This window comes from Castanea sativa, chromosome 5, assembly GCF_040712315.1.
Source record: "Castanea sativa cultivar Marrone di Chiusa Pesio chromosome 5, ASM4071231v1".
Lineage (NCBI taxonomy): Eukaryota > Viridiplantae > Streptophyta > Magnoliopsida > Fagales > Fagaceae > Castanea > Castanea sativa.
Genome location: NC_134017.1, coordinates 68,033,441 through 68,060,634, shown reverse-complemented (window position 1 = coordinate 68,060,634; position 27,194 = coordinate 68,033,441). Strand labels below are relative to the sequence as shown.

General features: G+C 33.0%; 1 protein-coding gene across 1 annotated transcript; it reads left to right on the top strand.

Annotated features, from left to right (window-relative positions):
- The first annotated feature begins 617 nt into the window (after nucleotides 1-617).
- Nucleotides 618-4,239, top strand: LOC142636092 (5'-adenylylsulfate reductase 3, chloroplastic-like). Its single transcript, XM_075810168.1, has 5 exons — nucleotides 618-785; nucleotides 896-1,054; nucleotides 1,232-1,379; nucleotides 2,735-3,539; nucleotides 3,633-4,239. The coding sequence occupies exons 1-5, from the start codon at nucleotides 737-739 to the stop codon at nucleotides 3,861-3,863; spliced, it is 1,392 nt and encodes a 463-aa protein (XP_075666283.1). The 5' UTR covers nucleotides 618-736; the 3' UTR covers nucleotides 3,864-4,239.
- Nucleotides 4,240-27,194: the final 22,955 nt, after the last annotated feature.

Below are 27,194 nucleotides of genomic sequence, written 5' to 3'. Positions count from 1 at the left end.
AGAAGCTTTACTTTAAAATGATCCTTTCAATTCAAATATAGGTTTATAAAATATAGTAATAATTTATGATTACCTTAAGAGTTGCCAAGGATCTTAATCATAATCATAATCATAATCATAAATAAATTCATGATGATCTCCTTCCATTTATCCTGTGCCACATACATGAAATGCAAAAATGGGAGGACAAGATAATCCAACCCATCAAATTCAAAAAAGTCCAAATAAGAGACACACAATTATTGCAAATTGTATCAAATTTTCGATTTTCCAACCACAAAGAAAGAAAACTGAAATAGTAGTGAGTAATAGAAAAACACCTAGACGAATCTGATAAAATTGACCACGAGCCTATCAAAAAAAAAAAAAAATTTGACCACGAGAGCCGTGGTCCGATTCTCAATTAACCACACAAATAGTAGCTCTCTTTTTATTTGCACGCGACGTGACGAAATTGCTGAGCGACACGATTGGGGTCTCTTCAAATAAGAACCAGCCACGTAAGCAGAAAAAAGACAAAGGCTGCTCATAGTACGAAATAGCGTCTAGGTTCAATGTACCACGAAACCGGCCTTTCCCCCCCTTGGTTCCTTATTTAATCCGAACTCATTTTATCATAAATCGCTACCACACACTGAAATTTTTTAGAACTCAAATCGAAACAGAAAATCTAAAACCCCACAAACCCAAATCCTTAAAACTAAGTTTGTTAGAGAAATTTTTTCTCAAAATCCAAATGGCTCTCGCTGTTACATCTTCTTCTTCATCTACTGCAATTTCTAAAGGTAGTTCTTTGTTTTTTTTTTTTGTTTTTTGTTTGAATGGAATTGTTGTGTTTTTAAGGTTGTTTGGTTGTTCTGATTAAGGTTGTTTGGTTTTTGTTTGTTTTTTAAAGGTATACAAAACGGTTCGTTTAGGCTATTATCTGATCGGCCTAAACCTCGGACTCATGGTTTGAATTATTCACAAAGACGGTTCTCGGTGAAGGCTTTACACGCAGAGTCCAAACGTAACGATTCGATTGTGCCTCTTGCTGCTACTATCGTTGCTCATGGTGAGTGAGTAGTGAGAGTTTCGAAAATATTTGAATTTTTTTCAAAAAGTTGTAATCTTTCTCTGTTTTTTGTTATGGGTAATTTTGAAAACTGATTAAATGTTTAATTTAAAAAGATTATGCATTAAACGACATATTTTTTGAAAAGTTTGGTTTTTTATTTTTTGGGTTTTTTAGAAGGTGCAGAAGTGGTGGAGAAAGTAGAGGTAGAGGTGGAGGAGGAGAACTTTGAGCAATTAGCTAAAGAGCTTGAGAATGCATCTCCTCTTGAAGTTATGGATAAAGCTCTTGAAAAGTTTGGCAATGACATTGCAATTGCGTTCAGGTATTATATCTTTTTATTTATTTATTTAGTTATTCAATTATGATTTAATTCTCATTTGTTAATGGTTTAATGATTAATATAGTTTTTGCTGATGTTGGTTACTATCTGGGATTGAATGGGAATATACTATTGATACCTTGAGAAGAGGAATATACCTCGGATTTCGATTCGCATGATTAGTAAATTCTTTTGTGGTCAAATAGTCTTAAGGGTTTTTTTTTGATACGCATGCCTGATGATAAAAAGTAATTATCGTAAAATATATGGCCTGAGTCAAATTCCACAGTATTTATAATTTCTTTTATTAAAAAAAAGAGAATCATTAAATAGAGTATTTTATTTATTTTGTGAAGGAATATTGGAGAATAAAACAAGTCAAAATATATGTTTATGATACTGATGGGAATCGTACCCTTAAAAACAACTCCTGTTATTTATCTTAATAGCGATGAGTGAGTGTAAAATTTTAAATGTTTCACCATCTTGACTATCACCCCTTGTGATTCAAGAATCTTTTAGTTGTTCTCTTCTCTTAGCTATAACATTAGTAAATTCTCATTGTTTAGGAGAATGGTGAAGTGGATATAAGGCGAATTAGGAAAAAGCGAAATAATCGTTATAAAATAGGAAGCCTTATCAATTAAGCTTTTGACTTTAGAAGTAGGAAACCATTGCCCTCGCTAATGGAATGGTGTAGAAATTGTTAAGGAGTTACGCCATTTCAATATTTTCGGATTGCTCGTAATGTTTAAACCATCACCATCATTGATGATATAAATTATTCAGAATTACAAGAAGTGATGCCATTCCAATATTTTAGGATTGCTTGTACTGATAATTCTCATTACTTTTGTATTGAGTGTGAGTGTGTGATATATGATGGAACAAACAATATGACATTATTTTACATTGGTATAAGTTCATGAAGAGAAGTTTGAGATAGCTCATAGCAAGATGAACAATCTATTCAAGAAAAATGAGATGAATAGATTGTAGCAAGCTGAAGTAAAGGTGTTGATGCACCCCTGCAATATTTTTAAAGCAGAGAAGTCAAAAATTGACTTTGAGAAAGAAGCACCTTATATTATAATATTAGTAAAGGCACCTTAGCTAGTAATGTAATGAAACACTATGCTACATGAGGAATTTTCAATTATACTTGGGACTGTTATATAGTCCAATGGAAAATTGATGTTCAAGTAGGTAATGCTTGTTCTTGTTCTTGTTTATTTTTGGCTTCGTGCTGTTTCAGACTTGTTTTTAATATAGTTCTTCTATTGTATGACTTTGTATTTTTGGTAGAATTTCTGAATTGGACATTTTGCAATCTGTTGACCAAATATCTATTGCTGCAGTGGTGCTGAAGATGTTGCTTTGATCGAGTATGCACATTTAACTGGTCGACCCTTTAGAGTGTTCAGCCTGGATACAGGGAGGCTGAACCCAGAAACATATCAATTTTTTGACACAGTTGAGAAGCATTATGGCATCCGCATTGAATACATGTTTCCCGATGCTGTTGAAGTACAGGCATTAGTAAGGAGCAAGGGTCTGTTCTCTTTCTATGAAGATGGGCATCAGGAGTGCTGCCGTGTGAGGAAGGTTAGACCCCTGAGGAGGGCGCTTAAGGGGCTTCGCGCCTGGATCACTGGCCAAAGGAAAGATCAGTCTCCAGGTACTAGGTCTGAGATTCCCGTTGTCCAAGTGGACCCAGTTTTTGAGGGGATGGATGGTGGGATTGGCAGCTTGGTGAAGTGGAATCCGGTGGCAAATGTTCAGGGTCAAGACATATGGAAATTCCTTCGTGCGATGGATGTGCCTGTGAATACATTGCACTCACAAGGTTACATCTCAATTGGTTGTGAGCCATGCACTAGACCGGTCCTACCAGGACAGCATGAGAGAGAGGGAAGGTGGTGGTGGGAGGATGCCAAGGCAAAGGAGTGTGGCCTCCACAAAGGAAATATTAAGGAGGAAAACGTAGATGGTAATGGAAATGGGGCAGTCCATGCTAATGGAACTGCCATAGTTCCTGATATTTTCAACACCCAGAACTTGGTTACCTTGAATAGGACTGGAATTGAGAATTTAGCGAGGTTGGAGGACCGAAAAGAACCATGGATTGTTGTGCTCTATGCACCATGGTGCCAGTTTTGCCAGGTAAACAATGTTGCATGCAATTCAGAATTCTTATACCTTTGTTTTCTGGATTTCTCTAAATAGATTTTTTTTTTTTTTTATAAATTTGAACAGGCAATGGAAGCATCATATGTTGAATTGGCTGAGAAGTTGGCAGGGAGTGGGGTGAAGGTGGGAAAGTTCAGAGCAGATGGTGATCAGAAGGAGTATGCCCAGAGAGAACTGCAACTAGGAAGCTTCCCCACTATACTTTTCTTCCCAAAACACTCGTCTCGGCCAATAAAGTATCCCTCTGAGAATAGGGATGTTGATTCCTTGATGGCTTTTGTGAATGCTCTCCGGTGATAGGAATGGAAAATCATTTATGGTGTTCAACACTGCAACTCATTCAAGAGGAAAGTCCAAGACTAAAGTATGGTTTCACCGAGTCCATTACTTTTAGGGGAAGGTAAATAAAATTATTGAGTAGTCTAAGAATGATTGTGAATCAGCCTAGCCGAATTGGTACTTAAATGTGCCAATGGTATTTCACAGACTCACACAGTGTACGAGTTTTTGGTTTAGTGTCTGTTTCATGTTTTTCTTGTAAGAGTTCCTTTGGATGTAGGAACTTTGCTTTATAGTTTTGTAGGGAAGAGATTGTATGCAATTGGTGGAACTTAAGGTGTATATAGTCTTTGTAATTTGCGATTTTGGAAATTTATTGCTCACTTTGTATTCACCTGGTGCTTTATTAGAAGACAAATTGTCGGACTATTCAGACATTTTTTAAGAAAAATGAGGACCATCCAAACGTTGAGCTGGTTATGCAAAGCAATCAACAACTTAGTTATGTGTGGTTGGACGTAAAAGGCATTGACTTTAAAAAAATATTATGGAAAAGAAATTTTTTTTCTAGTGTTTGGTTGCATTTTAAAAAATGCTCTAGAAATTTTTTTAAGAGATTGGACTGTGTGTCTAAAAATGCTCTAAAAAACACGTTTTCTATTAGTTTTTCACGTTTTTCTCAACTTTCAAACAAATATTATAATAGAAAAATTTCAAAACAGAGAGAGAGAGAGAGAGAGAGAGAGAGAGAGATCTGTTAATGTGTGGGTTGATGGTTTTCTCTAGAGGTGACGGCGGATAGGTTGGTGGATTTGATATAGAGGTGGCAATGATGAGATTGAGGCAAAGATGATGAGATCTAGGGGGTGGGTGGTCACGGTTGTCAGCGTTATTGGCTGGGTGGTCCAATCGGTTCATGGATGGGTCACTTGACTGGGTCATGTGGTCCATTAGGAAATGGGTGGGTAGTTCGACTAGTCCGATTGGCTTTGTTCTCTCTCCTTTGTTTGTGTTTTTCCGAAAAATTGAGATAATGAAAATAGAAATGTAAAACAATTTACACTAAAACTAGCCTTATTTTACGACCAAAGAGAAATCAATTTCAAGTTGACTGGATTTTCAATCCATTCAAACACCTGTAAATGTATAAAATATTTTTCTTAAAACATTTTCAATTGAACCAAACACAGTCTAAAAGCATTTTTGAGTGGTCAGTTATGTTGACCAGAACTTTTTAATCAAAGTATTAGAATTGTTTCCACTTAGCAAGAGTTATTATTTACCTAGGTTGGGGAAAGATCAAATTGTTTCCCATCTGTATTTTTTGTTTTGTTTTCCAAACTAGACATAGGCCATCAGACTGAATTATCTCTCTCTCTCTCTCTCTCTCAACAACCAACATATGTTGAGGCCGGTGGTACAAGAAATTTGACTCATTCATGGTGCGTCACGAGTACACAAGGACAAATGCAGATCATTGTGTATATGTTAGAAAATTTCCCAATGGTAATGCACTCAAAATCTATTCATGGATTTTTGGCTCTCATCTTAACGACGTATTCTTGTTGTTCTACCATATCCTAATTTGTACTCAACTTATATTTTGGTTACTTTGAACCATAGTGTGCACCAAAAAATTTGACATGAAGCCAACTTCTTACAACTTTCTTATTAAGACTAAAGTTATTGGCCATTAGGATTGCGGGATTGATGATGTATTAATTGTAAATGGTCGTTTTTGTCCTTTAATAATGGGTAAGAATCAAAATTCTTTCTTGAGGTTTAAGTTAATATAAGGCAGACCAAGAATTTTTAAAAACGTCAAATTTACTCAATTAGCCCAAAGAGTGCTTAATTTTACCGTCTTTGTATTACGACAATTATAAGTGCGAGGGAGTGTCTAACAATTATATGATAGTTTTTTTATTTTTTTTTAAAGAAAATCCTTTATTTGATGATTTCTAAATTTGTAAAATATAATTTAGATTTGAACTTTTGAAAAGTGTAATATAAATTTAGTCAATTTTAAGCCCAATGATATTGCTATTTCCTTTTTTCAATTTTGTTACTATTCTTTATTTGCCCTTTTAATTTAGAAGGATAAAATTCAAAAAACTTATGAAATGGTATTATTTTACCAAAAACCTCATGTGGTAACATATGTTTAATTAACTTTTTATAAGAACATATGTTTTAATAAATAGTGGTAACATATGTTTCTAATAAATTCTTTACTTGAATGATAATGCGTTTCTCATTTATTTATTTTTCAATACTTATCAAAAAAAATGTTGGAAAGAGAAATTACCCATGCTATACAATTATAAGTGTAAGGGAGTTTCTAACAATTAATTATTAATTATATGACAATTTTTTTATCCTTGATTTGATGATTTTTGAATTTATAATATGTAGATTTTGAAAATGTGATATATATTCGGTAAATTTTTAGCCCAATGATTTTTTTTTTCTTTATCGATTTTGTGACTATTTTTTATTTACCCATTTAATTTAAAGAGACAAAAATCCAAAAAACTTATGGAATGGAATTATTTTACTAAAAAATCTCATGTGGTAACATATATTTTAATCAGCTTCCTATGGTAACATATGTTTTTAATGAAATCTTGACTAAAATAATAATGTATTTTCCATGGTTTTAAAAAATAAGGTAATATAAGGTAGCAAAAATTTAATATAAGAAAGTTGTAAGGCTTTTTAAAAATCCTTATATTAAAAATCCTTTCTTTCTTATATTAAAAAGCCTTGATATTACCTTATATTAAAAAGCCTTGATAAACCTCATGGAGAAGGTAGCAAAAATCATAAAAAATAAGTAGCAAAAATTTCTTACATTCCCATCACATTAAGGTCCCGTTGGAAAGAGAAGTTACCCAGAGTTAGATTCAATGAAGATTTAGTTGAAGATACTGTTAATATCAAATTAAACGATGTCAAAGTGCCTCAAATTTGAAGTTGCGATTTTCCCTCAGAATATGTATGGTAAGTAGTTTTTTGCTCACCTTACCCAATGAATACACTGGCCATAGTAAGAGTTCATAATGCTTATAAACACCCCATGAACCGTATCACATAAAAAATTAATATGCAAAATATTGTACGATGTTTATTGCATCGATTATCGGAGTCCAAATGTTTGGCATGCAACGATTACCAAAGTCCAGCTGACTGTGCCACATTTCGTTATAATGGACAAGCTACGATTATTCTCATAATCCTTCATGCATAAAGTCTACAAAATAAAAACATTTTATTTATTTTTTAAATTAAAAAAAAGAAAGAAATAGAAAAATGAGTTGTAATTTTAAAAATGTCAAATTTAGGATGTTGTCGTAATCGTAAGTAATGCCTTTTGACTTTTAATTAAGGGTTCAAATAAAAAATCTTCCTTGAGGTTTAGGTTAATATAAGGTAATATCAAGGCTTTTTAAAAATGTCAAATTTAATCTTTATTTTCCCATTTAATTTTGAGGGATAAAAATATTAAAAAAAAACTTATGAAATGTTATCATTTTACCAAAAAAAACCTTATGCTAACATATTTTTCAATAAGTGGTGATAATAAATATTTCAATAAATATGTTTTTAATAAATTTTTACTAGAATTATAATGTATTTCTCATTTATCTTTATGGTGAACAAATAGGAAAATTTTTGGGCATTTCATGAATGAATTGGCAAGTTTATGACAAATGTTATATAGGATCCAATTCCTTGTCAAATTTCTAAAGTTTTCAATGGTGTAAGAAAGGGGAGCAACCCCAAATGGTGGGTTTAGTTTTGCCATCATGGTATGTGTACATTGGTATGGTTTTATACTCTAGGTGTACCTCACTTAGGATTCCAATTTTTTAAATTGCTCAGAATCTCAACCCTTTTTCCAAAGTATCTTTTCTTTTGCTAGGTTAATCAAACGGGTAAAGTTTGGCTAACAAAAAAATAAATAAAAATAAGATGGTTTTAATACATCACAGATTTTAAAAATGAATTTAGCATGGCCCTGCATTCTTTGTCTTTCTTTGGGCATATTATTCGTGTGGTCGTGTCGTTGAGGAAACTAGTGGAGTGGTTAATCAGTATTATGTAAATTTATTTCAAACAATTGAAAATTGCAACAAAATGTAAAATTTGAGGTTTATATAGTTATTTATCACAATATTTTCGTCTTCTTCTCTGTATATAGTATATCTCCCATGATAGAACCTTATGACTTATGAGGGAATGGGGGAAGGAGGTTGAGTTGGGTAATAAATGAGAACTTGGGGATATTATTTATTTATTTTTGGGTAGGGGGAGGTTCGGGTCTTTTGTTTTTATTCGAGGATAAAATGAAGAGAAAATTATGTGGCATTTGAAAAGGAGATGTTTAAGGGTTCAAATTCTCTCCATAATTATTGAATTATAAAAAAATAAAATTAAAAAGTATTTTTATTTATTCTAATTTAGTTTTACTTTTTCTTTATAATATATGTGCCACATTCTCCAAGACCGTCTTACATAAAATATCACAAAATAATCCATGCAGCGCATGTGTGGGGAGTAAAGGGACCTGGGCAGGTATTTGGGCCTTTGGGCTCTGTTAAGAAGGGCCAGTTCATTCTTGACTAAAGGCCTTTAGGACTGCAAGTCGCCTCACTGGCCGAGGGTCCGAGGAGTCATTCGAGGAAGAATCACTCCTCGAACAGACCCGTGATAATTTGGAGATTCGCTAAAAAGATCAAGGTAGAGTTTTAGAGAGACTGTAGGTTAAAGAGGGGATCCGAATATTCTCTAGACACACCGAAGTGAGAGAAATATCTCAGAATAAAGATGCTACCTCCACATTAAAGACCCTACACCTATCTCCCTGGCCGCATTAATGGGGAAGTGACCCCTGAACAGTAAAATTCAACATTCCTACTATTATTTAAAGACTTCAAGAAGGTGGTGGATAAGGAGGAGGATCTGGGGATAAGATTTGGGTGACATGTGGACAAAGAGGGAAAAAGAAAAAGTATTTAAGAAGAAAAGAGAGTGAAAAAGAGGGGGAGTTAGAAAAAGAAAAACTAGAACTGGAACCTTTGAAAGAAAAAGAGAAAGAGAAAGAGAAAGAGAAAGAGAAATAATACATAGATCGTCCTCGACTTAAGTCCGAGGAGATTCTTTTGTCACATTTGTTTACCATCTGCAAATACTGTAACACTCTAGCTTAGTTGTCAAGTTTCCAACGCCTTAAACTAGATTTCAAATCCACTCTCTACAAGTTTTATTGTTTAAGGCTCATTAGGCCTGAGCCCACGTTTGTTCTTGGGTCCAGGTGCAATTGTGCGCTTACAGCATGGGTAATTTACTATAATAATAAATTTAAAATATGACATTCTTACTCATGTTTAGTTGTAACATTCTTTAAAACCGTTTTACAGAAAATATCACAAAATAGTCTGTGCATTGTATGAGTAATTTACTATAACAATAAATTTAGAATATGACATTCTTACTCATGTTTAGTTCCTTTGACAACAATTGACACAAAAACCATGAAATTAAATATTTGTGAATTTACACAAACAAGAATGTAAAAAAAAAATAATTGAAGAATATATGCATTTTTTTTAGCAAGCATGAAACATGCTTGTCTATATCAACCACTATATCATGCGATTTTCAATTTTTAATTTGTGAACACATATATAATGTGATCAAATCACTATACTGCTCCTAGTGTCTTTCTATTTTGTCTATAATATAACTAAATATTATAATTTTTTACAAGGAAATTTATTGATTTTTTATTTTATTTTTTATACATCGATAGTTGGGGGATCTGAATCATGAATGTCTCTATTGGAAATTAAGGTGCTAACCAATTAAGTTACAAGATTCTTGGCAAACTTATTGAAATATTGGAGAGAACTTAATAAGAAGTTGCACCACACATTGTGTAGGAATTCACTAGTAGAAGCTTAAATACAAAGAGCTGAATTAATTCGAGATTTATTATTTCTTTCTCTCGAGGTGTCTACCATCGTACATTTCAATACCTCTAGAAAACAAGTAAATACTGGAAGAAACAAACAAACATCCTCTATGAAGCATTTACAAGAAGGCTCATAACAGAACAATCATTGGCATACCTGTCTTTGAGGCGCATTATATGGTCATCACCAGAGAGGCTACAGTCAACTAGCCAACTTAAAAAGCTTGGAGATAAGTCCTTGTTTTCCTTTGTGACTTCAACTGTAGTTGCTGGTTTTACAAATGGAGCAACCTTAGCCCCATAACTAGCCTTTACTAATGTTCAGCCTTTATTAATGCTCTTAACCTAGATTGCCTGATATGTAAAAGTCAGCCACATATTTCTGTTCATTAAAAGTAACTACATTATTACCAATCTTTGATCCTCAAACCATTATTTGAAGCAAGCCAATAGGAAAGGTGAAGCTCTGAATGTCTACATCCCCACAAGAAGTAACGGTGTCTAGGATTTGCAAATTTTCCATCCAATCCGTTATATTCATAGAGTTCTGTGGACACATATAAACACCTAGGTACCCTTTGGTAGGATGACTCCAAAGGAATACTACCACAAGTAACAACCTACATAAAGCGAGAAATATGATACATTACTTCACTTGAAATAACTTATATAAAATAATAAACAGAAAAATAGAAAATTGAAAAATTATCCTCTCTTTTTCTCAATCAAGATATTAAGAATATAGTTATTTCATCATATAAAACTCAGAATGCACAAGTATATTGATAAGAAACTTCTACAACCAGTAAAATTTCAAAACCATCTCACCTATTATGCCGCAGGAGATGAATTTAGAGAACTTCCGAAACATGATAAGATAAACATTTCCAAATGCTTCAATAAAACGTATCTTCCCACTAAACTCACATCGGAGATTAATTGATAATGAGATACTCAACATTCACAATGATCCTGTTTGAGCAGAACATACTTCTAATATCAGGAGATGGAATATTTGAGTATCCTGAGGAGTGGATATCCACTAAATCAAGCTTTTTAAATCCTATAGAAATAATCCTCTACCATTCGAAATATCTCAACAGATAATGAAATGGCTAAAATAGCAACCTCTCAACCAAAACAACTGACAGGATTTCCCATACAACTTATTGATATTCTTGTGTTGGTGTGTAAATGTATTCTCTTATCTCATTTCATTCTCCTGTATATTTGTGTGGGTGTGTTTCTCAAAAAAAAAAAAAATTATTGATATTCTTCCTCATAAAGTTATTACTTCATTTTCATGTTATGGCTATTATTCATATCAACCAACCTAACTGCTTTATCATGGAATTAGAAACCAGATTTATTGATAAAGTCAAGATTCTAACGTCTATAATTTCTTCGTTCCTTCATTTTCTCTCTCTCTTACCCACCACCCAATATAATTTTTGCCTTTTCAAGCTAACCAAAAAAAATTCCCTGAGTCTCCATCCAAGTTCATTTTAAATCCATCCAGAATCTGCCATACATATTCAACATGATTCTTATGCTTTCCAAATTAAAATCAGAGAAGGGATTCAAGTGATAGCCCTATACAGGGGCGGAGGGAGGGGGGGGGGTGGGCGAGGGGGGGCAGGTGCCCCCCCCCCGAACTTGCAAATTTTTTTTACATATAATTATAATATAGTGTATTGGTATGTTGTGGAATATGAAGTGGATGAAGTGGTAGTCTAGTAGTGGAGAAAAGTAAAAAGAAAAGTGGTCAAAAGTGAAGATAGAGATCAGAGAGAAGGGAAATAATATGTGTGGAGGAGAAAAAAAGAGAAAATAATAATAAAGAAATGTGTGGATGAAGAAAAAAGAGATAAGGGAAAAATAAAATAAAAAATAAGAAATTAAAATTAAGAAATGCTATCACAATATTTTCACAATAAATCTTAAGTGTAGGATAGTTACTAGCTAATACTAGTGAATAAAAATAATTTAAGTGGTGTGTTTAAATTAAATCAATAACAACTTATCACACATGATTTGTTGTGAAAGTATTGTACAAATGTTGGAAACATGACACTTCATATTAATATTAGATGATTTTACATGTCATTATATTATTGCCACAAGTGCTCCACTAGATTTGTTAAAAAAATATCATTGAAAAATTAAAACTATTACTGTTAGGTTTTGTTATTTTTATTCCTAAATTTAATACACGAAAACTAAACTCACGTTATTTTTTAAAATTATATATATATATATATATATATATATGTTTAATTTGAATATTCTTAGTTTAAAAAACTTAAAATATATATTTTTAATTTTTATTATTTAAAAAAATTAATTATATTATTTATGATGTTATCAGTTTGACCATCGGTCTGACCAAAAAATTGATAACCAGTCTCTTTTTCGATTATTTTACCGTACTGGTTTTTAAAACCATGATTTTATGTTAGAATCTATATGGTAATTACATTAGTATATAGTTGTTTATTTCTTTTGTTATTAATATTGATAAATTTTTTTCAGATTCATTTTTTTACTTTTAATCTTGTCTTCTAACCTTGCCCCCTCTGACCTTTGTCTTTTAATCTTGCCCCCTCTGACCTAAATTTCTAGCTCCGCCGCTGGCCCTATAGTTCAGGCTGAGCATGAATTGTATCAGTTCTAATTTCTTGCATAACCATCATCCAATCCAATCTCAATCAGGTGCAGAAGATTCAAACCGCTGCCAACCAAAATGGGTTAGATTCTTGATCGAGATTCCTCTTTGATTCCTAGTTTGTGGGTGAGTGGTTGCCAAAGGAGGGAGATCAAGCAAAATTGGCCGGGTCTGATGTGGTGACAATGATCCGACGCCAAATTTGACTCAGTTTTGCACCAAAAAATGGTGAGTTGTGTCAATGAGGCCAGATCTGACGCTGTGTAATGTGAGGGGCATAGTGGGTGAGGCGAAAAAGGGACTAGGTGGTCAACGAGGGGTAAGGCCCGACACTGAGGAGAGGGGGTTTGTTCGGATCAGTTTCACGGGTTCCTCTCGTGCCTGCCAAAACTAGACAGGTTTTGAAATACAACTAAACCCCAGATCCAACGTAGTATTCCAACAGAACCATCTGTGATGGACCAGTTTGGTCCAAATCAAACAGGTTGCGGTTCAAACCCCTACCTATCTAAAAAATAAACAGAGAGAAGAAGAAGAAAAAGAATGCATTGTTCATGTGGTTGACCAGAGTAAACAAGGTGGCTTGAAGTTCAACAAAGTCTTCCACCTTCATCTAACGAAATATGAAACATTACGTCAGCTTGTTATCTTAATAGCGACGAGTGAGTGTAAAATTTTAAACGTTTCACCATCTTGACTACCACCCCCATTGTGTTTCAAATATATTTTAGTTGGTCTCTTCTCTTAGCTATAACATTAGTAAATTCTCATTGTTTAGGAGGACGGTGAAGTGGATTTAAGGCTAACTAGGAAATAGGAAATAATGGTTATAAAATAGGAAGCCTTATCACTTAAGCTTTTGACTTTAAAAGTAGGAAACCCAAATGGTGGGTTCAGTCATCATGGTATGCGTACATTGATATGGTTTTATACTCTAGGTGTACCTCACTTAGGAGTTAGGATTCCAATTTTTTAAATTGCCCAGAATCTCAACACTTTTTCCAAAGTATCCTTTCTTTTGCTAGGTTAATCAAACGGGTAAAGTTTGGCTAACAAAAAAATAAATAAGATGGTTTTAATAAATCACAGATTTTAAAAATGAATTTAGCCTGACCCTGCATTCCTTGTCATTCTTTCGGCATATTACCAGTGTGGCAGTGTCGTTGAGGAAACTAGTGGAGCGGTTGATCAGCATTATGTAAATTTATTTCAAACAATTGAAAAATGCAACAAAATGTAAAATTTGAGGTTTATATAGTTCTTTATCACAATATTTTCTTCTTCTTCTTCTCCGTATATAGTATATCTCCCATAATAGAACCTTATGACTTATGAGGGAATGGGGGAAGGGGGTTGAGTTGGGTGATAAATGGGAACTTGGGGATATTATTTATTTATTTTTGGGTAGGGGGAGGTTCGGGTCATTTGTTTTTATTCGAGGATAAAATGAAGAGAAAATTATCAAGAGTTTGTAGGTTGTGGTGTTTGAAAGGGAGATGTTTAGGGGTTCAAATTTTCTCTCATCAATTATTGAATTATTAAAAAAATAAAGATAAAAAATATTTTTATTTGTTCACATTTTGGAAAAAAAAAAGTATTAGAGCTCTTGTAATTTACATATGCCCTAAAACCATTTGAAATTTCAGTTACAATTACACCCACTATGATCAATCTCTCATAAAAAAAAAGAAAAAAAAAAGAAAGAAAAAACACTTATTTCTTTCCATTCATTGGAAATTACTCTATGCATCCAATGAAATGAATTACACTTTTTTTTTTTCACATAAAGGTGGATGGTCTCAGAGCTTATATTTCTCTATGTGTGTTTATTTTTTTAAAAATGGATAACTGTCTCATATTACTTAAGAGACAATGTTGTGTATAGTATAACTTGTCCTATCCACTGTTAAAAGCTACAATGACTTTTAAAATAGAACTAGTTGCTAACCCGTGTGATGCACGGAAAAGTTCATATTGCAAAGTTACATGCTACTTATAATTTGTTTCTAAATATTTGAAGATTGATCTATTTAATGAGGCATGTTATATAAACTAATTTATTTAAAAAAAATGTCAAATGTTTCTTGAAAATTTAATTGGTTGAAAACACAATCAGTGCTATCTAACAAATTACCACTTTGAATTCATTAAATTTGATTAAAATGCAAAATTCCATTTAAGACTAACTGGTATTTGCTAAACTATCTAGTCATGCAACTATATAAGTTGATAGTGAATATATTGTATATGAGAATGTGGATATGCATACACAAAAACATAGAATTAAAATACAAATTCGGTGTTCCTACTTCTCTATAAAATCTAAAAGGGAATAAAAACCAACATCAAAGTTGAATTAAAATTGTATCTGAAAGCATAATGTAAAAGACATTTTTTATTAACTAATATTCCAAAATTTTAAGGAACATCTCAATTAGTTTAGTAGCTAAACATAGCTAGTAACTATAGCATTCAACAAGAACTTTCAATATCTAGCCTAATTAACAAAATTTTTTTTCCAATAAATAGCCTAATTTAGATACATGACAGCTTAGCAACTAAGAGAAGACTTCCACTGAAACCTCTATGGCACCACCAAACCCCAAACTTGTCAATATGCCCTAATAGCCTTTGAGACATTTGTGACACTTGCTCTCAACCAAAATGGTTCCTCTTTCCTTTAGATTCAATTTTTCCACCATGTTCTATAATAAGTTACATACAATCATCATAGAACTCCTAATCATAACTTGAGGCAAGATTTCAAGAACTTCATAGAACTCTAGTTTATGGTTTTCTTCCACTCTATCTACGTGTGGGAGTACACCATCAGGTACACAATTCAATGTAAACATTCGTCTCTATTCTAGAAAAAAAGGTAAATAATCATTAGTTGAATTATTTCCATTTAAAACAGAATTTGGATATGTTTGATTCAATAACTCTGTAAAAAATTAATTAATAGGAGTTTCTTTGAATATATTACGTTGAACCTATGACTATAGATAGAATCTATATAAGATTTCAAAGAAACTATTACGCATTTACAACTTAATATAAAGGAAAAACAACAAACCTTGAGATAGAAGACAGGTGGCCCATTATCTTCGTCTAAGTCCCCTCACATCACCATTTACATCTAGCAAATCAACATGAACTACAAAACACAAACATAGAAAACTCATCAAATTTTCCCCACAAGTAAAACAATAGTACAAATACAAAATAAGTTTGTCATTGAATCCTTAACAATGAAACAATAAGTAACAAAAATTAATAAATCAAAGAGAGCTTTAAAAAAGAGCATCAAGAACTCTCATTTCTACCTTCATGTTTGTGTATTGAATTGATGTTAGTTGCATTGAGAACTATACATAAAATAAAAACCCATAAACAATTTCATCTAGAATAAGAAAATTGTGTTATTTCAATTTCAACTAACAAATCAAACAGCAAAGCTATATTAGGGGAAGGAAAATAATTGAAACAAAAACATGCCAACAGACTACCTGGATGTTCATGGCCTTCATGTTGCACTTAGTTGTTCATGGCTTCCTAGACAGTAAAAGTTTATAAAATTTTCACACTATTACATTCCCCAAAATTCACCAAATTTGAAACAATATTCTAACTGCAAAATTTATGTATAGAAACCCCAATAACTTGCTAAAAATTTATAAATTAACGAAATCAAAATTCTTTCATTTAAAAAAAAAAACCTTTTTGGGTAAACTCTATAAAATAAGCAACTTTAAGAGGAAGAGAGAGAGATTTGTCGTGCACAAAATCCCTAAGTCCCTCGAGCCCTGAGGAACTTACAGCTAAAAATTATAAAAATTGAAACCCAAAAAAAAAGAAGTAAAAATCTCATAATATTTAACTTCTCCAACTAACATACTACATATATAGTACTACATTCTTTTGGAGCCCAAAAAAAATAAAGGAGAAAAAAAAATTAAACAAATGCAGTAATTAACAACTCAGCAAGTAGCAAAACTACCAAATTGACACAGAAAATAGACATGCATATAACAAAGTCACATGTATTATGGCTACAGTCTAAGGTTCAGATCATAAACTATCCACTATAGCGTGACGAGAATAATGTAAACCACATATGGAGATTGACCTGCAGGCTGCAGCTATTCAAAAACAATGAATCTTGATATGTTCCTTCTTCACAATGCCAGCCTGCACAAGGAAGGTGGAAACATTCTTCCTCTGATCTCCCTGAAGTTGTATAACCTCAACTTCATATGAGCCTAATAAAAATAATCACAGATTGGGGTAGTTTTCCTTACCCTAATTTCTGAACTTTTCTCTACAGCCAATGGTAACAACTAAAAATACAAAAAATTGCAGACCATAAACTTAATACCCAAACAAGAAAACACAAAAGCATTAACCCTAAACATTTTAAATATACATAGAAAATAAAATTTAAGTATACCTCAACTTGATATACAGACCTTGTAGTGGATGTAGATATCGACGGCTCGTACAGAGGAGGCAGCTAACAACTCCTTGCCATTAAAGTTGACGGTGGCCTTGAACCTGGGCCTGTGGTCGGACCAATTTGCCTCTCGCAAAGGGATACGGATAGGGAATGGAGTGTTGATTGAATTACTGAAATACAAAAAAGAAAGCAATGCGTCTAATGATTGAAATTAGTAAAATCCACTATAGGGCTCCAAACCCATCAATCTAAGCAAATCATTTAGAAGAAACATTCCCAAACAAAACATGAACAAAGGTGAAATACCTGAAGTGAATAATCCACATTCTGTCAGTATTTCTGAGCTCTTTTTCAAATATGTTGTTTTCTGATTCAATTAAATGAGGAGTTTTGAAACCGTGAAAGATAAGAAGAGCAAAAGGAGGGGAGATAGTGATGAGGTATGAAGGAGTGATTCACTTAAATAAGGAGAGGAAGAGACGAAGGATGGAAGAGGGAGGTTGGCGTTAGAAAGCTGAAGGTCTGAAGAAGAAGAAGAAAGGTTTGGTGTTTGTCATGCTAAGAGGGCGTTTGGATTGCGCGTCCACATCTGAGTTTTTTTTTTTCACGCGCGTCTGTCACTGTTCATTGGCCATGAACAGTGATTTTAGGCCGATGAACAGTAATTCTTGGCATGAACAGTGTTTTTTACACATTTAAAAATTATTTTTCTACAGTATTTTTAGTTTTTAGTAATAAGTTCTATCCAAACAGACCCTAAAGGTCTGAAGAAGAAGATGAAAGGGTTGGCGTTTAAAACAATAAAGGGTTGGGTTCTGGGCTTAATGGTGGACATCAACGTTATCTTCATTTGGGTTTTATGGTGAACATATTTAAAGCTATAAAGAATGGGCTTTATGGCGGAGAGATATGGCTGGATATCATTTTCTTTTTAATAGTATTTTAAAATCAGGGAAAAATTTAGTAAAAGTATTTTAAAATTATAAGAGAAATTTAGGAAAAAAAATTGAAAATGACGTGACAACTGACATGGCTTAATGAGAGCGTAGCAACATTAAATGCTACGCTTAAGCTTTTAGTAAGATATATATATATATATATAGATATAGATTTGTTTTTGAATTTCATTCCCTCTCTCTTATATGTGTGTAATGTGCATATTTCTAAAAAAAAAAATTCTCAACATTTTCAATCAAGAAAGCACCTACATTTATGTAAGCAGTATATTCGGGTGTGCGAAATAATTACTTCAATCTTCTTAAGGAAAAAAATAAAAGCACTGCTTCGATAAAAGTTTACTTTGAAGAAAATTAATTCAATTTGTACAATTACTAATCAATAAAAGTTTACCATGAACAGGACTGGAATTGAGAATTTAGCGAGGCTGGAGGACTGAAAAGAAACCGTGGAATGTTATGCTTTATTTAACCATGGTGCTAGTTTTGCCTGGTAAACAATGTTGCAAGCAATTTAGAATTCTTTTACCTATAATTTCTGGATTGCTCTAATTGGATGTTGTTTGAATTTTGAACAGGCAATAGAAGCATCATATGTTGAATTGGCTGAGAAGTTGGCAGGGAGTGGGGTGAAGGTGGGAAAGTTCAGAGCTGATGGTGATTAGAAGGAAGGAGTATGCCCAAAGAGAACTGCAACTAGGAAGCTTCCCCACAGTACTTTTCTTGCCTAAACACTCTGTCTCCGCCAATAAAGTATCCCTCTAAGAACATGGATGTTGATTCCTTGATATCTTTCGTGTATGCTCTCTGGTGATAGGAATTGAAATCATTTATGGTGTTCTACACTGCAACTCGTTCAAGAGGAAAGTCCCAAGCCTAATGTTTGGTTTCACCGATTTCATTACTATTGAGTAGTCTAAGGATGATTGTGAATTAGCATAGCCGAATTGGTACTTAAATGTGCCAATGGTATTTTGAGAATAGTCACAAACTCAGAGAGTACGAGTTTTTGGTTAAGTGTCAGTTTACTATGTTTTTTGTTTTCATGCTGTTCTTGTAAGAGTTCCTTTGGATGTAAGAACTTGCTTTGATGTCCTGAAGGGAAGAGATTGTATGCAATTGGTGGAAGTTAAGGTGTATATAGTTTTGTTGAAATTTGCTATAATATCCCTAGCAAGTATTTAGAACCCTATAAAAGACAAAGTTTTACGGCTTAATCACTTTTAATACTAAATTAACAACTTAGTCCAACTTAGTCCAATATAAGTATTTAGCCAAGTTTTATATTGCAAGCAAGATTAACAACAATATAAAGCATGTAAAGAGCAATATGAAAATGTGGAAAATAAAACAAACCACATGAAAACACCAAGACATGTTATTGAAGAGGAAAACCCAATCACCCGGGTGAAAAAACCTCTTCGTTGAACACCTGTCGAAAAACTCCACTAATATGAATAGTTGTAGTGCATAGATGATTATAAACTCTCCAAGCCTATATCTCTGTGTGTACTTAGGCCCTCCAAGCTCTAGCTAGCATCCAACTTCTACGAGTCTTTTCTTCATCTAGTTTATTTGAGTCACCACCGTTGAGCCGCCAACAAAAAGCCACCAAAGGATTTGAATTTGGATACGGCTTCTTAATTTTCCATAGCCTTTCGCTCACTTACGGGGTTTGTGTATTTGGGTGAGGAAAATATTTACAAAATCTCAATCAATACAATGAAGGAGGTGGAAAAGAGAGGAATAATTTTTGGTTTTTCAAAAGGCAAAAAGCTCTCTCTTTTCATACACTTGATGGGCGTCACTCTTCTGGTTTCTAGGGTTTGTTTAACCCCTATCTGAAGTCTCTTGGCACGACTCACAGTTGTTTGTGTCTTGGCAGATAAGTAGTAGATAGGAGCAGTGTAGAATACATTACAAAGAATTTTTTGACATTGAATAAAGCCAACAGATAAAATGGACTCCTTATTTGTAATTTGCTATTTTGGAAGTTTATTTGCATTCATCTGGTGTTTAATGAGAAAGCAATAGCTGTTGGTGCTCCAACTATTCATAATTTTTTTAGAAAAGACCCAAATGTGGAGATAGACAATTGGTTGTTCATTTTATGCCCAAAATTTTCTTTCAATTTAATTTATTATTATGCGTAACTATTGGATACATCCCTCTCATATAAAGGTATACGCCAAAAGTGTCGACCCATCTCAATGTGAAAGTGAGTAGTCTAAGGATGATTGTGAAGCAGCCCAGCTGAATTGGTTCTTGAATGTGCCAATGGTATTTCGAGGATAGTCACAGACTCACAGTGTACAAGTTTTTGGTTTAGTATCAGTTTACGATGTTTTTGTTTTCGTGGTGTTCTTGTAATAGGTCCTTTAGATGCAGGAATTTGCTTTGATATTTTGAAGGGAAGAGATTGTATGCATGATGGAAGTCAACACATATAGTCTTTGTGATTTGTGATTTTGGAAATTTATTGCCTACTTTGTATTCTTCTGGTGCTTTATTAGAAGAAAATAGTTGTTGGTACTCCAACGATTCACATTTTTTTGGAAAAAGGCCCAAATGTTGAGCTTGTTATACCAAGCAAAACAATCAACAACTATCAAGTATTTCTGGGTGTTCAGTTATGTCAACTGGAACTTTTTAATCAAAGTAGTTGTTAGAGTCGTTTCCACTTAGTCAAGGCTACCATTTACCTGGGTTGAGTTGGGGGAGCATCAAATTGTTTCCCATCTGCATTCTCCGTTTCCCAAATTGGACATAGGCCATCAAGCTGAATTATGTAACTCCTATGTCCTCTCTTTCTATTTTAGTTGTCAACAACCAACATATTTTGTGGCCAACATGCACTCAAAATCTATTCTTGAATACTTTCGGTTCTCTTCTTCATGGAAGATCAATGTTGTTTTGTCATATCTCAATTTGTACTCATCCTACATTTCAGTTTCACTGAATGATAGTATGCACCTAGTACGTAAGAGCATTAGCACTCAGTGTGCTAAAACACACCAAATGCTATTTAAGCACAACAAATACCAAAAAGTGGCCTCCAACCGATGCGCTACTTGTAAGAAATTTGCAAATTTATTTTAGAACTTGCTTGAGTGAGCTGCTATTAGTGGTTCACTGTAGCGAGTGCTATTAGTTTTTTACTCGTTTTTCTCTCCTATCTTGGTTGATTTATATTATTTTAATGGGTTGAATGGAAATAATAAGATATGATATGTTGGGTGAATTGTGAAATGATGTGTAGCAAAAGTAGTATTTTGTGTGTTAAAGTAGCATTTTTTTTTAATAACATAAAAAAATGGATGTTAATGCTCTTAGGACTAGAGTTATTGGCCGTAAGGACTTGTGTGATTGATGATGTTGTAATTGTAAATGGTAGTTTTTGACTTTCAATTATGGGTAAAAAATAAAATTCTCTCTTAGAGGTTTTAGTTAATATAAGGTAGTACCAAGACTTTTTAAAAATGTCAAATTTACTTCATTAGCACAAAAGATGTGTAAGACCTTTGAAAGTATTTTGCTCTTCTTAGACCTCTTCTTCCTTTCAAAAACTATACTTTTTTTTTTTGGGGTGAAATCTCAACAATTGTCTTTGGCTACACAAGTCTTACCGTGTTTGTATTAGACGATTATAAGTTTGGGGGGTTTCCGACAATTGTATGACAATTTTTTATCCTTTATTTGATGAATCTGAATTTATAAAATGTAATTTAGATTTGAATTTTCTGGAAAATGTAATATATATTCTCAATTTTAGGCCCTATCAAATTGCTATATTTTTACCAAGAGCTTTAAAGATTGTAGCTTAATTGGCATCTCCCTATATACAAAGTGTTTGGAGTCTAGAGAAAATGGTTTGAGTTGTGAGATTAACAACATATTGTAACTATTTAAAAAAAATCCCAATCAAATTGCTATTTCCTTTGTCAATTTTGTTACTGTTCTTTATTTGCTGATTTAATTTTGAGCAATAAAAATCCAAAAAAACTTATGAAATGGTTTTTTTACCCAAAATAATCTCATATGGTAACATTTTTTTTTTTGTGTGGAAAGGTAACACATGTTTTAATCAGCTTCTTATGGTAACATATGTTTTACTATGTAGTGGTAACATATGTTTTTAATGAATTCTTCAATAGAATGATAATGTATTTCTCAATTTTTATATTTTTTTTGCTTATGAAAAAAATGTAGGAAAGAGAAGTTACCCCAGAGTCAAAATCTAGAAAAGAAGATGTAAAAACACCCATTATCATCCAAAAGTTCAGAGTCTTTTGGGTAAATATTGGTAAAAATGAAGTTTTTTGGGGTTATAGTCACTGTTCGAAGTTATTTGGGAAAATGAGGAGAGAGAGTGAATTTCGGCAACAGTGTTGCCTAAATTCGAAGAAAAGTATGAGAGAGAAAATCGAAACTGAGGAGAGAGAAATTTTGAGAATTTCGGCAACAGTGTTGCCGAAATTCCTTCTGCCCAAACCCTGCCCGCTTCACTGAGTGCCCATGCGCGTGAGTGCCAAAAGGAAAAAATAAAAAAGGTTTGTGGCAATCCCATTGCCGAAAATGGAGGGAAAAGAAAAAAAAAAAAAAAGAAGAGAGAATTACAGCAATGGGATTGCCGAAATAGGGGGGAAAGAAAAAGAAAAAAAAAAAAAAAAAAAGTGGCCATGTAGTGCCGAAATAGGAAAAAAAAAAAAGGAAAATTCGCAATGGGTTGCCGAAATAGGGGGAAAAAAAAAAGTGGCCATGTAGTGCCAAAATAGGAAAAAAAAAAAAAGAAAAAAGAGGAAATGTGACAATGGGATTGCCGAAATAGGGGGAAAGAAAAAAAAACAAATGTGGCACTACATAGCCACCTTTTTTTTTTTTTTTTTGTCCCCTATTTCGGCAACCCCATTGGCAATTTTGGTGTTTTTTTTTTTCCCCCTATTTCGGCAACCCCATTGCCAATTTTTTTTTTTTTTTTTTCCTTTCCCCCCTATTTCGGCAACCCCATTGCCAATTTTTTTTTTTTTTTTTCTTTTCTTTCCCCACTATTTCGGCAACCCCATTGCCAATTTTCCTTTTTTTTTTTTTTTTTTTTTTTTTTTTTTTTTTTTTTTTTTTTCCCCCCTATTTCGGCAACCCCATTGCCAATTTTATTTTTTTTTTTTTTTTTTTTTTTTTTTCCTTTCCCCCCTATTTCGGCAACCCCATTGCCAATTTTCTTTTTTTTTTCCTTTCCCCCCTATTTCGGCAACCCATTGCCAATTTTCCTTTTTTTTTTTCCCCTATTCGGCAACCCCATTGCCAATTTTCCTTTTTTTTTTTCCTATTTTGGCACTACATGGCCACTTTTTTTTTTCCCCCTATTTCGGCAACCCATTGCGAATTTTCCTTTTTTTTTTTTCCTATTTCGGCACTACATGGCCACTTTTTTTTTTTTTTCTTTTTCTTTTTCTTTCCCCCCTATTTCGGCAATCCCATTGCTGTAATTCTCTCTTTTTTTTTTTTTTTTTTTTCTTTTCCCTCCATTTTCGGCAATGGGATTGCCACAAACCTTTTTTATTTTTTCCTTTTGGCACTCACGCGCATGGGCACTCAGTGAAGCGGGCAAGGTTTGGGCAGAAGGAATTTCGGCAACACTGTTGCCGAAATTCTCAAAATTTCTCTCTCCTCAGTTTGGATTTTCTCTCTCATACTTTTCTTCGAATTTCGGCAACACTGTTGCCGAAATTCACTCTCTCTCCTCATTTTCCCAAATAACTTCGAACAGTGACTATAACCCCAAAAAACTTCATTTTTACCAATATTTACCCAAAAGACTCCAAAAGTTCATGTGCTTGATCAAGATGTTTCAAATTTAAGGTGGCTATTTCTCCCCAATGTATGTAGCGTAAGTGAGATAAAAAAAAGTAAGAAAGAGAAGTTACCCTAGAGTCAAAATCTAGGAAAAAGATGCAAAGACACTCATTGTCATCCAAATGTTCATGAGCCCAGTCAAGACGCTTTGAATTTGAGGTGGCAATTTCTCCCCAACATATATAGGGCAAGTGCCATGGTTACCCCTCAAAGAAATGTAAGAAAAAGCTACTAAATTCAGAGTCTAGGTAAAAGGATTTAAAAACATCCATTATCATTCAAAAGTTCATGAACCTGGCCAAGGCGCCTTGAATTTTAGGTGGCATTTCTTGCCAACATATATAGGGTAAGTGAGGTTAGCCACACCCATGACTATCTCTCAAAAAATGTTGGAAATAGAAATTACCCAAATTCCGAGTTAAGGTAAAACAGTGTAGGGAGAGATAAAATTATTTAGCAAGTATGGCAGTGAGAGTCGTTCAAACTCCAGAGATGATACAAGCTTAAGTAGCCCAACATATTAAATACTATACTTCAAAAAATAATGTAAAAACACTCTTTATCATTCAAATTTTGGTGAGCCTAGTCAAGGCGCTTCAAATTTGAGGTGGTAATTCCTCCCCTACATATGAAGGGTAAGATAGGAATGACCAGCCTTATTGAAATACGAGCTAAAACATGATGTAGAAAAATTAATGGACACCCCATAAATAGTATTACATCGGAAATGATTATGCAAAATTTTCTACATATTCCATCACATCAGTAGTCCAATGGCAGCACCAAACACCATTTGAACGGATAAGCTAAGATTATTCTCTTCCTCTTCATGCATAAACCTTACAAAATCAAAAAAAAATTTATTAATTTTTTTTATATTTTTTGAAAAAAATGAAAGAAAAATAAAAATGAGTAATAATTGTAAAAATGTCCAATTTATGATGATATTTTAATAGTAAATGATACTTTTGGACTTAATTAAAAAACAAAAATCTTTCTTTAGGTTTAAAAAAAAAATCTAGTACTACTTAAACTTTTTAAAAATGTCAAATTTACTCTTTATTTGCCCATTTAATTTAGAGGGATAAAAAAAGCTTAAGAAATTTTATTATTTTACCAAAAAAAAATCTCATGTGCTAACATATGTTTTGATAAATTGTGGTAACATATGTTTCGATATTTTGGGGTAACATATGTTTTTAATGAATATTTTATTTTTTATATAGAGTTTCAAGCATATGCTCCTGATAATTGCTTTTTATCATCAAACCAATACACTAATAAGTTTTTTGTATAGGTAGACTGAATCTCAAATTTCTTATTTAATTACAAAATACTTTAGTAGTTGAATTATGTACTTGAATGTGAATATATATATATATATATATATATATATATATATATATATATATATTGAGATTGTTTTTTCTTTTTAATCTTAAAAATGTGCGATTTAAAAAACCTTTATTAATGTAAATCTCACATTAACCCCACTAAAAGTGTGACTGAACAATTAGTAGGAAAGAGAATTTAAGCCAGATTTAAATTAGAAATGGCAATTGAGATTGCTCAAATTATTAGATTTCATCCAAAAGATTGAATTTTACGACAACATGCACATTAAATAAGTGTTAACTAGTATCAATTTTTGTTGGAATATTTGTTTAAAAATAAAATTATTGATGATTAGTAGCCGATTTGAACAAAGCTTTAGGACTTTTGAGTTTGACTGATTAGCTAGTCAAATACTTTGATTCAGGAGTGGAGACACCTACAGTCTTGGTGGGGCCATGGCCCCCCAAAACTTTTGAAACCCTCATATAGCATGGTATAAAAATAAGTTGGGCCCCTAGAAAATGTAATGATTGGCCTTTTCAAATTTTTTTACAAAGCCTTCGTGCTGTCAATGGAAGAGGATGGGTTTTAACTTAGGCAAAATTTCTCTTAACTTAGTTTAAATCTCATGCTAAGAGAAGATAATGAAGGGTCCACCAACTTGCATTACAAGCCAAAAAACTGGAGTTTTTTAAACTATTGGATAGAAGTAGTCTCTCGTTTTAGAGTTTCAATTAGTTATAGATGTTCATCATCTTCACAGTTCATGCTCATTTTTTACTATTATTTTGCTTTGTTTTTGGATAATGAAAACTTATGACTTTTCTTAAAAAATTGTCACAAAGGTCAGTCCAGTAGTAGTTTTTATGTTTTTTCCCTTTAAAATCTTGCAATGACCGCGTTTAACCATTTACGATTCCAATATTTAGTTACTTTCTCAAGTGTACACCCAAACAAAACACACACTTTTACCAAAACCAAATAAATCCCTAGCCTCTAGGTGCCTTTCTTTTTATTTTTCCTAAGAATGCAAATTGTTTACCAAATTGGTGTGAAATGCAATGTGCATTGCTCAAATTGGTGTGTTTTTCTTTTTCATTCTTAGTCTTCAAATTTAATTTATTTATTCTCTCATCATCATTACCACAATCATCACAAAATTTGATCTTTTTCTCTTATCACCAATTTGTTTTCATTTTTTTCTCTCTCATTATCATCATAGTTATAGTTATATTTCAATAATATAATATAATTATTAGTTATGAGTTTTGACTAACCTATAAATACATGATTCAGCCCTCAAGTGAAAAATTCTGGCCACGCCCTGCTTGGATTCACTAGAAGTGATTGACATGACTCTATAAATTAAAAAAAAAAAAAAAAAAAAAACCCAATAATAAACTAGATCAATAGCGGCATAACAAAGTTTCAACTTGTGTGTACAATACATAACATTCTTTTAAACCAATGCTCATCGAGTTGGGCTTTGCTGTAGACACCTCGACCTTAGACCAACCCAAATTTAAACTGTTAAGCTAAGATCTTTCAATTAAGCCCCTCATCATCAACCAGACTTAACCAAATGGTCTTCCCTTGAGAAACAATTCGTGCAGATGACCCATTTATCTTTATGGTAAATAAATAGGAGAATTTTTGGGCATTTCATGAATGAACTGGCCAGTTTATAACAAATGTTATATAAAATCCAATATGTTGTCAAATCTCGAAAGTTTCCAACGGTGGAAGAAAGGGGAGCAAAACCCAAATGGTGGGTTCAGTTTTGCCAATCATGTCATGTGAGAACTCATGGTACATTGCTATGGATTATGTGCTCTATTCTAGGTGTACCTCACTTAGGATTCCAATTTTTTAAATTGCTCAGAATCTCAACCCTTTATCCAAAGTATCCTTTCTTTTGCTAGGTCAATCAAGCAGGTAAAGTTTGGCCTAACCAAAAATAAAAATGAGGTGGTTTTTTAAAATGAATTTAGCATGGCCCTGCATGTTTTGTCATTCTTTGGGCATTTTACCAGTGTGGCAGTGTGGTTGAGCAAACTAGTGGAGTACTGGTTGATCAGCATTATGCATTCCATTCCTACACCTTTAT

Coding starts and splice junctions, on each gene's coding strand:
- LOC142636092 (XM_075810168.1), top strand. CDS start 737: ATGGCTCTCGCTGTTACATCTTCTTCTTCATCTACTGCAATTTCTAAA. Junction 786..895: donor ATCTACTGCAATTTCTAAAG/GTAGTTCTTTGT, acceptor TGTTTTTTAAAG/GTATACAAAACGGTTCGTTT. Junction 1,055..1,231: donor TGCTACTATCGTTGCTCATG/GTGAGTGAGTAG, acceptor TGGGTTTTTTAG/AAGGTGCAGAAGTGGTGGAG.